The sequence below is a fragment of the Ipomoea nil genome, unplaced genomic scaffold (genome assembly GCF_001879475.1).
Source record: "Ipomoea nil cultivar Tokyo-kokei standard unplaced genomic scaffold, Asagao_1.1 scaffold1407, whole genome shotgun sequence".
Lineage (NCBI taxonomy): Eukaryota > Viridiplantae > Streptophyta > Magnoliopsida > Solanales > Convolvulaceae > Ipomoea > Ipomoea nil.
The window spans coordinates 2,737,762-2,750,841 of NW_017617835.1; the positions used below are offsets into that span (position 1 = coordinate 2,737,762).

General features: G+C 35.2%; 2 protein-coding genes across 3 annotated transcripts in view; both read left to right on the forward strand.

Moving 5' to 3' along the window:
* Positions 1-5,252: 5,252 nt before the first annotated feature.
* LOC109186660 (mitochondrial substrate carrier family protein P) lies at positions 5,253-8,819 on the forward strand. The gene is made up of 7 exons (XM_019336745.1): positions 5,253-5,556; positions 6,801-6,886; positions 6,992-7,199; positions 7,327-7,453; positions 7,548-7,732; positions 7,808-7,930; positions 8,341-8,819. The coding sequence occupies exons 1-7, from the start codon at positions 5,416-5,418 to the stop codon at positions 8,479-8,481; spliced, it is 1,011 nt and encodes a 336-aa protein (XP_019192290.1). The 5' UTR covers positions 5,253-5,415; the 3' UTR covers positions 8,482-8,819.
* A 1,579-nt stretch (positions 8,820-10,398) lies between these two features.
* Positions 10,399-13,080, forward strand: part of LOC109186658 (inactive protein kinase SELMODRAFT_444075-like) — a 4,878-nt gene continuing 2,196 nt past the window's right edge. The window contains exons 1-4 of one of the 2 annotated variants that reach the window (XR_002055157.1): positions 10,399-11,166; positions 11,768-11,919; positions 11,999-12,093; positions 12,273-13,080. The exon at positions 12,273-13,080 is cut by the window's right edge and continues 202 nt beyond it. Coding sequence is in view for 1 of the 2 variants with exons in the window: in XM_019336742.1 (XP_019192287.1) it covers positions 10,983-11,166; positions 11,768-11,919; positions 11,999-12,093; positions 12,273-13,080 (1,239 nt within the window). In the remaining variant the exon portion in view is untranslated. The remainder of the gene's footprint in view (positions 11,167-11,767; positions 11,920-11,998; positions 12,094-12,272) is intronic. The other variant, XM_019336742.1, reaches the window with a different exon arrangement.

The following is a 13,080-nucleotide window of genomic DNA, read 5'->3' on the forward strand; positions in this document are numbered from 1 at the left end:
ATCCGTTAGGGTATCAATAATCTCATAAATCAGAATCACTTTTCACTTTTAAACTTATTAGGAATATATAAGGGTCAAATAGGCAATTGTATTACATTTTGTACCTATAGTTTAACTTGATAATTGCTAACACATAATATGATAGCAGGTACATAATGTATCAACGGTAGATACTGAGTTTGAAGATTATTTTTGGACTAGGGTCTATAATGCAAGGTAGACCCTGGTTTATGGTATTATTTGCCCGCAAATAGGACATTCAACTACACACCAAATTCCAAATTAGGCCATTAAATTAAAAAAAAAAAATTACAATTGGGTCATTAAACAATACAAATTCATGCAATTTAATCTAACATGATTTGTTTACCTGTTAAATATGTTGTCGTGTTGGTTACTTATTTAAAATAATTATTTTAAAATTGGAAAAAAAAAAACCAACTTGGCCAGAGACGAAGGGGTCCCCTTCATTCGACTTGAGTAGAGAAACCCATATTAAAGCACAAAGAGCACAAATAGTCAACATTGAGACTTAATCTCATGACCTCCCATATAAAAAAATCATTACATGTCATTTGAACACAAAGTACTTGACTAAGAGAACATATATTCTATACTAATGCTATTGGGGTAAAAATAATGAGTTCATTGCATATGTGCCCGTGTCAATATTAAGGCTACTTGCTTCCATTTTTTATTTTTTTTTTGGTATTAAAATCTTAGAATAGATTCGGATACTCATATTGACTTGTTAAGTACGGAGTAATATTTATTTTAAAAAAATAGCTAAATAGTATACATCTGAAATTATACAGGTAAGGATCACATTTGTATGAGATCGTCTCACGGATTTTTATTCGTGAGATGGATCGAGTCCGGTCGAATCAACGTGTAAATGTCATATTTATATGCTCAAATGTAATACTAATCAGGAATAAAATATTTGTTGCTTATAAGAAAAAATGCAATACTTTTGAGAAAAAATGTAATATTTTTGCATTTTGATGTAAAAGTATTATATTTTTCATCAAAAGTATTACATTTTTCATAATAAGTAATGGTGACAAGTGCCCCTTACTTATAAGAAAAAATATAATATTTTTGAATAAAAATGTAATACTTTTAAATTGAAATGTAAAAGTATTACATTTTTCTTTAAAAGTATTACATTTATTCTTATAAGTAACAAAAATTTTATTTCTAATTAGTATTACATTTGAATATATAAATATTACATTTTTATCTTGACCCGATTCATCTTACGGTGAAACGGAAGTTTTGCCTTACATTTAAATATACGAACAAAAAATCAAGTGGTATCGATGTCTGCAAATAATAAGATGCATGTGATAGCTGTTGGGACACGGATGTACTTCTGCCTCAGCAGATTATTGCTGACTCTTATTATTATTACGGATTATTATTATTATTATATAATTTATGAAAATGACACTTTTTTAAATACCCAATTGTGACGTAGTGGTCTAGAGTTAGCTTCTAAATTCTTAGTAAGTAATACATTTGGTTTTAATGGCGTGTTTGGTTCATGGAATAGGTTGAGAATGGAATACCGTTTCTGGGAATAGACTTATTCCATTGTTTGTTTTGTCATTTTATTTAAGATAATAGCGTTCTCGGGAATGAGTTATTCCCTTTGCAAGGGGAATAGCCATTCCTAGGGGACCCCCTGGTATTAGCTATTCCCAAGTATTTGGGAATAGCTTTAGTACTATAATACCGAAAATACCCTACCACCGCCACCACTGTCGCCGTCTCCACCACCACCCCACCGTCGCCACCACCACCACCACCACCATCGCCACCGCCACCACAACCACCGCCGGCACTGCTACCACCGCCGCCGCCACCACCGCCTCCACAACCACCGCCGCCACTACTACCACTACCGCCACCACCGCCACCGCCACCATCACCACCACCAACACCAACACCAACACCACCACCACCACCACATATTTTTATAAGGGTATTTATGTCTTTTGAAACATATTTCATTCTATTCTTTAAACCAACCAAACAGTGTAATATAATTCATAAAGTCTATTCCTTCCGCGAACCAAACAATAGAATAGAATTCATATTCTACTCCTTGCCTATTCCATTCCTTAGGAATAGCATTCCTATTACCTTAAAATTTATTCTGTGAACCAAACGTGTTGTAAGAGTTTCAACGAAATTTTAACATTAGGGACCAAATTGACTTTTGAAAATTATTTTTTAAATGTTTTAATATTTAGCTATTAAACAAATATTCATTCTGATCAAAATTAAAATGACATACTTTAGTAAAAAAAATCTTTTTAAAGATTTTCATATTTTTATCGCAGGCTCAGTTCTCTCCCTCTTTCTCATTGGTGTGAAACTGCGAGTTGAATAGCAATCTATTTAGTTATTATTTGAATTAGATTGAGCTAGTCCGATTAAAATATGAGTTTAGTTAATTTGTGTTAAACAATAAAAATTTTGATTTGACACAATTCATAATCCAAAAATTAAAGACATACAATTTTTCTTCAATTTCTTTAATTTAGACAAATGGCGTTTATTGATATCCAATTAAAATAACGATTGAACTAGGTCAAACCAAACAATAAAACCTTATCCCTATATAGTACACAACTAAAAAAAATTAAAAATAAGTTGTTCTTTTATCATTTAGTTAAGAGTTTTATATTTATCAATGTTACTTAAAAATGAGTCAGACAATGTCAAGTCAAATAATACAAATATTGGCCCGACATAGCCCACATTAAAAAAAAAAAGATAATTTTTTTTAAAAAATTCTTTAGTTCAAAATTATTGTATTTATCAATTTATGTATTTATTTTTACTATAATAAGGTACAAGTTAAAAATTATTTATTTACATGTTTTATTATTGATGGAGGAATGAAGCTTGCGCCCAAGATCAATTGGGCCATGAAGTGGATACTCGAGAATTAATTGGGTCCATAAAATACTCGGAACCCATGAGCATGATTTTTGAGGCCTAGATGAAAAGATAAGGGGATGTTTGGTTCATGGAAAATGTTTTTTAAAGAAAAATATTTTTCTTAAAGTGAAGGAAAAATGTTGTTTTCTAGTGTTTGGTTCATGAAATTCATTTTTCATTGGAAAATGAATTCTTCAAATTTGAGGAAAACAAAATTTTTGGTCGGACCAAGAATTTTGTTTTCCATGGAAGATGGGAAGAAAAAGTGAATAAATTGCCTATTTTACCCTTACTTTCTTTTTTAATTATATTACTTTTATTAATTTGTAGGGGCATATAGGTCTTTATACTCATTATTCCTTACAATTCCAAATCTAACCAAACAATAGAATTAGTATTCCTAGTAATTCTTTTTCCACCAACCAAACAATGAAATTCATCTTCCTACTAATTATTTTTCCATGGAATTCCAATTCCACTTCCCTTAAAATATTTTCCGCAAACCAAACGAGCCCTAAGAATGTTTGGGGTTCAAGTTGAAATGAGAAGTAGAGTTAAGGATATTGAGAGGCAAATATTGGAGGAATGAGGTCCGGAGTGGGACAAGGCAGAAAGTTAAGAGGGTGAGATTACAAAGACTACAAGAAAAGGGGAAAAAGTTTGATGCCCAAAGTGCGATGAGACATAAAATCCGAGAGTGGTAAGGTGCAAAGGTAAGGAAAATATATTAGGCAAGATAAGCCTTTGGCAAAATAAAAAAGAAAAAAGTCCAAAAAGTCTTGTCTTTAGCAAAATAAAAAAGAAAAAAATCCAAAAAGCGCACACACATACACACATTGGGGGTGGGAGGAGGGGGGTTAGCCCCTGGCTTGGTTGGCACCAATGGCCATTCGGCAGTGTTGACAATTGTCACACACACACACACATATTGGGGTGGGGGGTGGGGGTTAGCCCTTGGCCTGGTTGGCACCAATGGCCATTGGGCAGTGCTGACAATTGTTTGTCGCCTTTAAAGGTAATAGTGTCGGTGGCCAGGCTTATCCCATGGCTATTAAGTTGTAGAAGAGGGGATGCCGGTAAGTTTAGCAGTGGGAGCTTGGGACAATGTTTGGCGATGAGACACAGGAATTTGGTGGCTAGGTGGACTACATGCGTGGCTGGAGATCTCTAAGCATCTTGGTTCACTTGTTATCTGGGGTTTAGTAATTTACGATTTAAAATTAGTATAAAAGAGAGGGAAGGGAGGGGATCTCCTTCAACAATAGTCTTTATGGTCATCTATTTCCCTCACAAGTCATCCTTAATAGTCAAAGAAGTGTGCTTGGTAGTTTATTTACTTAGTTCGGTCAGAGACTTGAACCATTGACATAATTTTTATTCCCTTGCACATATTTAATTATTCACGGCCTAATTATGATACTTAATTCGGTCAGAAACGGAATTAACTCCTAGACTTATAACAAGGCGTTTGGTTGGAGGGGGGAATTATGTGGGAAAAGAATTGTAATTCCATGGGAGTTGAATTACTGGGAATAAAGTGGGAATTTAAATTCCAGTGTTTGGTTGATAGGAATAGAATTATTAGGAATTTTAATTCCAATGTTTGGTATACATGGAAATTGAAAGGGAATAAGTAGTATAAAGTCAAAAATGTCCATTATTGTTGTTAGACATTAATTTTAGGTTAAAAAATGAAGGAGTAATTTTGACTCATCACTATCTTTTTTTCCAGGAATTAAAATACCAGGGGGGATATGAGATTTTAATTCTATGAAAATGGGGGAAGTGCAATTCCATGGAATTGCAATTCCCTCCAACCAAACTACGGAATTTAATGGCCTTTGGAATTAGGTGGGAATTAAGTAGGAAGGGAATTTAAAATCACTCCAACCAAACGCCCTGTAAGTTTTAGAGTTAATTGACTTGAAACTTAAATTCAAAATTTCCACCAAACAATAATACTTATTCATATCTTTGTTTTTTTTTTGTTTTTTATTTTTTGCCAAAAAAAAAAAAGGAATAGAAGGAATGTTTATCTCATATTATTTTAGAATATTATCCGAATATTCGTTTCATTCCTTTATTAGGATGGGAAATTATAGTAAAACATTCCTCTATTAGGATGGGAAATTATAGTAAAACATACTTTAGAAAGTTGTTACAATAACGAGCCATGACTTACCCAGAGCCACAATTTTGAGTTCCGCACACACACGATGACACGAAGTATGCAATTTTACAGAATAGTCTTCGATAAAGCAAAGTCATATAAAAAAGCGTTTTCGATTCTCCCTCTTTCTTCTTCCTTCTTTTCCTTCAAGAATCGTTCATTACGTATTCGTCTTCTTCTTTCTCTCTCGGTGTACGTGTTCATAGAATCTAGGAAGGGGGATTAATCTCTTTCTGTTGACTTCCGCTTTCTCTCTCTCTGTTTTGTCGTGTCTGGGAGATTATTGATTTTGAATGGCAAAACAGGGAAATGAGAGGGAAAGGGTGTTCGAAGGGTTGCCTGTGTTCGCTAAGGAGTTGATTGCCGGGGGTGTCGCCGGTGGCTTTGCCAAGTCCGCCGTTGCCCCTCTTGAGCGCGTCAAGATCTTGTTTCAGGTCTTCTTCTCACCTCTTGATAACAAAGATGAATTCTTTTTTTCTCTGTTTCTCTTTTTGCAATTTTGGGTTCTTTTGTTTTTGTTTGTTTTAAATTGGGTTCAAGTTATGAATGATGTTCCGGTGTTGCGTTAATGGAGGATCATTGGCCTCGATCATACAGAATTGAATGCTGTAAATTTACACCGTACTTTACATTGAGTATTAGGAGTTTCCCCAATTTTGTAACTGTATTAGGGTTCAACTCCCACCAACAATTGTTTGGAGCTAGACCCCCCAAGCTAGAGTTTGGATCCTTAGATTGGAGATTGAGGTCTTCAAGTTGGCGAAAATACATGGATCCCTTGTGTGCAGAGTCAATGATGGGAAGGTTTGGAAACCGAATGTATCAAAAATAAGTAAATAATGAACTTTCTTTGTGAATGATTTGGATTGAGATGTTGTAATGGTTGTTGACAGTTAGCCTTGAACACTTGATTGGAGAAACTAGAGCTGAAATGGATCGAATGCATTTTATACTGGGATGTAGGTACAAGAAAGTTTGAGGAAAATATAGTTCTGTCCATTTTAATGTTCTTGTCTGTTGGATGGAAAATGAACGAGACTGGTGTTTGATGTGGCAGGAGAATAGATTTTGTTGGGTGTAAGCAAATCATTCAATGAACAGACTGCAATAAACTATTCAGTAATTCAATTCATAGTGTTCAGTAACTTTCTTATGGGATAGCATAATCTCCAAATGTTTTCTTTTGATGGTAGTAATGTAGATGGGAATTTTTGTTGCGTAGAGCACTGGCGTGCATTTTCCTTTAGAAAAGCTCACTGCCATAAATATGGGTTTCACTGCACTAGCAATGTAACAATTGGAGAAACAATTTCTTTCCTGAAACTCTGAATTCTGGCTTAAGAATTGTTGGGCGTCGGCTGGGTTGGCCGAGTTTAGCCCCTGCTTGATTCGAGACGTGGCGCTGTGGCTTACCATAGAGGGATGTGGTTAAATGGTTAATGTACACCTACTTATCACCAATTGGTTTTAAGTAGGATATGGCAACCAGATAGCCAAAGAGCTTATGGTTAAGCGTGTTTGACTTACAGTCATCACAGGATGGGTAACCTCTGGGAAGTCAGCATAGTGCAGCGCTGAGATCCATCAGAAATCCCGTTTGAATGTTGGGATTGTTGGACAGATACGTGGCAATCTCCCAAGACGTGTAAATAGACTAATGTATTTCATTTTGTCTCAGACCAGACAAGCTGAGTTTCGTAGTTTGGGGTTGTTTGGATCCTTTACAAAGATCGCAAAGACAGAAGGGGTGCTTGGTTTTTACAGGTGGGGAGTTTATTCCGTTTTTCGTTTTATTTATGTGGTCATCTTTTGTTCTCTTCGTCTTTCTCACACGTTTACTAATGTGTGTTGTAACGGGCTAACCTGTAGGGGAAATGGAGCGAGTGTTGCTCGTATTGTGCCATATGCAGCATTGCATTACATGGCCTATGAAGAGTACAGGCGGTGGATCATTCACTATAATCCCGATATTAAAAGAGGTCCCGTTCTAGACCTAATAGCTGGATCGGTCGCTGGAGGAACTGCAGTCCTTTTTACTTATCCGCTCGATTTAGTTCGAACAAAATTAGCTTATCAGGTAAGTATAATATAAAGATGTGCTCTATTTCATCTCTTATCGACACTAATAAAACCAAGAATTCAATTCCTACTTTCGTAGTTTTGTTTCAAGAGAATTTGATGACTGACTGTGTATGATAGTCTAGGTTATTGAATCGCCAAAGTTGAATGTCAAAGGGCTTGTTCCCGGTGAACAAATTTACAAGGGGATTCTGGACTGCTTTTCGAAGACATATAAGGAGGCTGGAATACGAGGCGTCTACCGTGGTGTTGGTACACAATATATGCTTTGAAGTAATAAATATTCCCGAGTAGAAATTTTCTTAGGTTTTTGTCCACTTCTTTACGTTTTGAGTTGTATTTTCAGCTCCTTCACTTTATGGGATCTTTCCATATGCGGGATTGAAGTTTTATTTCTACGAAGAAATGAAAAGCCATGTCCCCGAGGAGCACAAGAAGGATATCACTATAAAACTAGCGTGTGGATCAGTAGCGGGACTACTTGGCCAGACTTTCACTTATCCTCTAGATGTCGTTAGGCGACAAATGCAGGTATGACTGGCAAAGCCCAAAGCAATGCATCGATATTTGATGATTGGGAAAGATAAGATAACACGAAGTTTGCAGGTCCAACGACTTTCAGCATCTAACAGCAGGGAGATGGAAGGGACAATCGAAACGCTAGTTATGATCGTCCGGAGACATGGATGGAAACACTTATTTTCGGGGCTTAGTCTCAACTACCTAAAGGTAAGCATAAGCTGTTTGGTTGGATGTAGTTGCAATTCAATTACAACATAATTCTTTGGCCACCAGAATTACAGTGTTTGGTTGGAGGGAATTGCAATTCATACCCTCCCCCATATGAATTGCAGTTCAATGGGGAAAGGAAAGGGTAAAAGGAGGAAAATGACATTTTTACCCCTAATTATTATTAGTATTATTATTGCACAATGACATTTTAGTCTTTATACCACTTCTTCCCTTCTCATTTCCAATAATTATATTCCTCCCTACCAAACAGTGTAATTTGAATTCCTACTTTATTTCCACCTTATTCTTTTCCCACAGAATTACAATTTCTTTCCCCCCCTAATTCCTTCCAACCAAACGCAATTTTTTCCCAGTTGTCTGATCCACGTTGCATGTGTAAACTTCAGGTTGTACCATCAGTAGCAATCGGTTTTACTGTTTACGATGTGATGAAATCGTATCTGAAAGTCCCATCACGAGATGAGGCTGTTATAGAAGTTGTGACAAACCGTAGGCATACTCAAGCAGCACCGTCCCTCCGCTCCTAACAATTCTCGCTTTTCAGACATGTATTCGTTGTGATTTACAGGAGAGTTGAAGCTCTCCCAGAACCCGCCTTCCTTTCTGCATTTGTACATGATATTCCTTTGATGTATAGCAATAGATTCGACAAGATTTTTCAAGAAAGCAAGCTAGAGATGGCAGAATAAGAAATAAGCAAAGGTGGTGGTTGTTTCTGTACTTGAAGCATATATACATATACTCTGTACATAATGTCTGTATATATGCACATACAGATGCCTGTCAGGAAACAATGTAGCACTGAGATTCAATCCTCAGCACTGATAATGTTTGCAGTTTATGAGATATCAATTCTACGAGTTTATATCGTGGATCATGGTTTACATAGCAAGATAGATAGATTTCTAGTAGGAAAAAAGCGTCGAATAAGCTATCGAACTTTTACAATTTGTGCAATTGGACTACCTAACCAAAAAAGTGTGTTATTGATTTTTTTATTTTTTTTATTTTTTATTTTTTTTATTTTTGGGTTTTTTGTTTTGCTAAGTGGTCCAATTACACAAAGTATAAAAGTTCGATGGCCTATTTGATGTTTTTTTTTTTAATTTCTAGTATAGTGCTGGTTCATTTTGTCTTGTAATATACTAAAAATGAACATGTAATCCTATATTAAAATATAATGAATTAAAATTACTAAAAATGAATCTGTAGGTGAAGTGGTGAATGATATAATTTGTCTCTGTATTCATGAAATTATCTCACTTTTTAATCACTATTCACTAATATTATTTTATAAATTAGTTTTAAATATTAAAAATAATGAAATTAATTTTTTAAAAAAATTAAATAATAATTTATTTTAAATTTGAAGGATATATTTAAAGACCTTATCTTTCATGAATGACATAAAGTGCAAACATGAGGTAACCAAAAGATAAATCCCAAATTTCAAAGTTAGGTATGAATTTTTTGATTTCTATGTTCCACTAAAGGTGGCCATTGTTTTCATGTATTCATCATTTATCCCTAATGGTTGGCAGGGCTTGTCTTTACAAGTGACCTAATCCCACCAATAATCATACAAAGTGTATGTATATGCCCTACACTGCCTCATAATAATTAAACTTATATCATATATTAGTCATTTGTTTATAAAGTTCATTTCTCCACTTATAATCCTTCACCATTCTAGTACGCATTCATCAAATTAAGTGGGTAAAATATAATTCTTATACTTAAATATTATAATTTACAAATTTGATTATTGTTAACGTCTCTTTTTGGTTAAACCTGCTGCACGAAAAAAACTATGTAAAATTGTAAAAGCGAGAAATTTTATAATGTCAATAGTAAAAATATTATTTCAAATTAACATTTTTTTTTCCGCTTGTGGTGCCACAACTATGTAACTAGTTTCACATCTAGTTCCCGACTACTAATTTTTTTACACTTGGTGGTAGGACTTTTAAATCATTGTCACATTTAGTCCCTTCGACCTAATTTTCAGTCATCGATGACCAAATTTTAAATAAGTGACTTATCTTGAAGTGAAAATTTATCATTTCTCGACCCCTTTCTAAGAAGATAATTTTACTTTTTAGATAAGTTACTAATGTCAAAATTCTTGTGATTTAGTGACACCAAGTTGCTCCTCCATGTGAGAGGTTGTAGGTTTAAATTTCAGTGGAGATGATATTACATTGTAACAGAGTCGGCAGTTATCAACCAGAAGTTAGATATTAAATGTGAAAATAGACCAAAAGTGAAAAAAAACCCATTTGAACGCCACATTTGTCTAATTTTTCCAAAAGGTTAGTAATTCGAAAATCATTATCCCCTCCCTAGGGATTATACTATAAAGTAGGAGGTCTGATAGGGACATGGTTTTCATTGTCAACTTTGTCTGACCAAAAATATGATTGCCTTACATTTTCTTCTTGTGGGCTCAAGAAATATCCTTAATCTGTTCGAAATGTTGTTTACCTTCCTCTTTCCTCACCCCAATCTGAGAATTTCTTTGGATTTGACATTTTCTTTATATAATCCAATCCTTTTACAGGTTTGGCACCTCTCAGTTGTTTGTATGTGTATGAATAAATGCTCCCCATTTCATAAAAATAAAAGAAAAGAGAATCAATCAAGCCTGCAAATTGCTGGCTTTGTTGACATTTTGGCCTTCCCCTTCAACTTAACCCCAATAATACGTCCCTTTGCTCTCTGTCAATCTGTCATTGGTCATGTATTCAAGATTTCCAGATACTATTTTCTTGCTTGGAACAGCTTTCCGTTGTTGACTAAGAAGAAACCTGTTTCTTGACTAAAGTTGTTGCCATTTTGGTGGAAATTAGCTTGGAATAAACAGTTCCAACGATCTTTTACCTTTGTGAACTTTTGTCCTGCAAGTCAAAGCTGCCAGGGGATGAGAAACTGAAGTCTGAAGAAGTTTGCTAAAATGGGCACAAGGTGTTCGATGAAATGAAGGTGCTTCTTTGAAAGAAGGTGGGTTGTTTTAATTTGGTGGGTCAAGATGAATCTGAGGCAAAAGAGTGTGAAAGATAGAAGTTTAGATGTGGCAAAAAGGGTTGTGTTGGTTTGTGTTAAAGCTTCTAGGGATATCCCAAGAGCTGCTTTAGCATGGACTCTGACTCATGTTGTTCAGCCTGGAGACTGTGTTAAGCTGCTGGTGGTCATCCCAGATCATCATTCAATAAGTACCCTCTCTTGCATTGATACTCTGAAATTTTTTGTTATATATATAATGTTTATATTACATGTTCTTGTCAACATATGCTAAGAATTTGCTATAAAAACCTGCATGTTTAATAAGCTGCCATGATATCTGTAACTTTGTAACTAACAGCATATATTGCAGATTAGTAAATTATAAAACTGAGTCTTATGGTCTTGGCTGCTAATGTGGCATCATATGAACCACTGGTTAATATTAGTGTGTAAATTTAAGTCATATAGTCTTTAGTCTTTACTAGAAAACAATTGGAGCTTGTTCTTTTGGAGTTTAGATAGAAATTTTAATGGTTTCCGTTTTTAATTCTGAATGTTCACATCACGGACAATCCCATTCGTTTGTTTTCATCTTGCTATCTATAAAAGCTTACTTGAAATATTGTATTTCTAAAGTCATTCAGAGTATAATTGTTTTGTTACAATGTATCTTTACATTAAGTATATATGGAGCAGTGGCTGTATTCCTAGTTTTCTGCCATTTGTTTAATACAGCAGTATTTTGACTCTTCTATCTTCTAAAGGAGCCAGTGTTAATGCTTGAAGAGCTGGTGATTTTTTTTTTTCCAGGTAAACTATGGGGGTTTTCAAGATTCCACAGTGATTGTGCGCACACAAATGGGAAATCATTCTCGGGAACAGTTTTTGATCAGAAGGATTACATTACAGATTCATGCGCCCAAATAATGCTTCAGCTCAATGATCTTTATGATCCAAACAAGGTAAGTCCATCTGTCAATTTTCAACTTTCTTGGTGTCATTGGAATGTAGAGTATTTCACATCTTCAATTATGTTTGCAGATACAGTTGAAGATCAAAGTCATTTCTGGATCGGAGTGTGGAGTGGTAGCTGCTGAAGCCAGGAAAACTCAAACTCACTGGGTGGTATTGGATAAGTAATGCAGAATTCTATTTTTTTTTTTTAAAAAAAAAAAAAAAAATTGATCCTCATACCATATGATTTGATAGATGCATTTGAAATCACGATGTTATTGTAACACTCTCTTTGTGGATGATACACAGCTTAGATTTTATGTATCTTGTATCAAATTTCATATCTCTAATTATTTGGCAGGAAAATGAAAAAAGAGGCAAAAATTTGCTTGGAGGAGCTAGAATGTAACGTTGTTATGATGAAAAATTCTCATCCCAAGATTCTTCGTTTGAATTTCGGTGGATTGCCAAGCACAGAAAATGAAGTAATCGCTTGGTCTCAAATATCTAGAAATCTTTTAACTGAGATTCGGGTGCCAAATGTAACTCCTGTTAGCAGTCCAGAGCATCATATATCATCGACAACAACCGCTGCTCGAACATCCTCAATTTCAAGCTCAGAGCTTGAAGCTTCTCTACTTGCTACCTCTGATATCCGTTGGGATCTAAAGAAAGGAGGCTTTCCACATCGCGATGTCCGTTGTCTCTTTGATGAGTCTGATTCTGACACAGACATTGAAAAGCTGATTTCTCCTTCCACGAGTATATCTTCCAAGCAATCGACAGCAGATACTTTCAGTTCATCTGGTGAATACTCAAAGTTCTTGAAGAAAGGCTCACAAAACTTATCTAAGCATAAGATGCTAAATTTTGGTGTTCAGGACATTCATGGAAAATTCTTTGAACTTGATCCGAACCATGAAGTAGGAGGAGAAAGAGAGAGACTTTCTCTGGAGTTAAGCAAGAATGTGAGAAAAATGGTATTATTATCCAAGAATTCACCTCCGGACCCTCCCCCTCTTTGTTCAATATGTCAACATAAGGCACCTGTCTTTGGAAAACCCCCACGGTGGTTTACATATGCCGAGCTTGAAACTGCTACCTGTGGATTTTCTAAAGCTAATTTTTTGGCTGAGGGTGGATATGGTTCTGTACACCGTGGAGTCTTA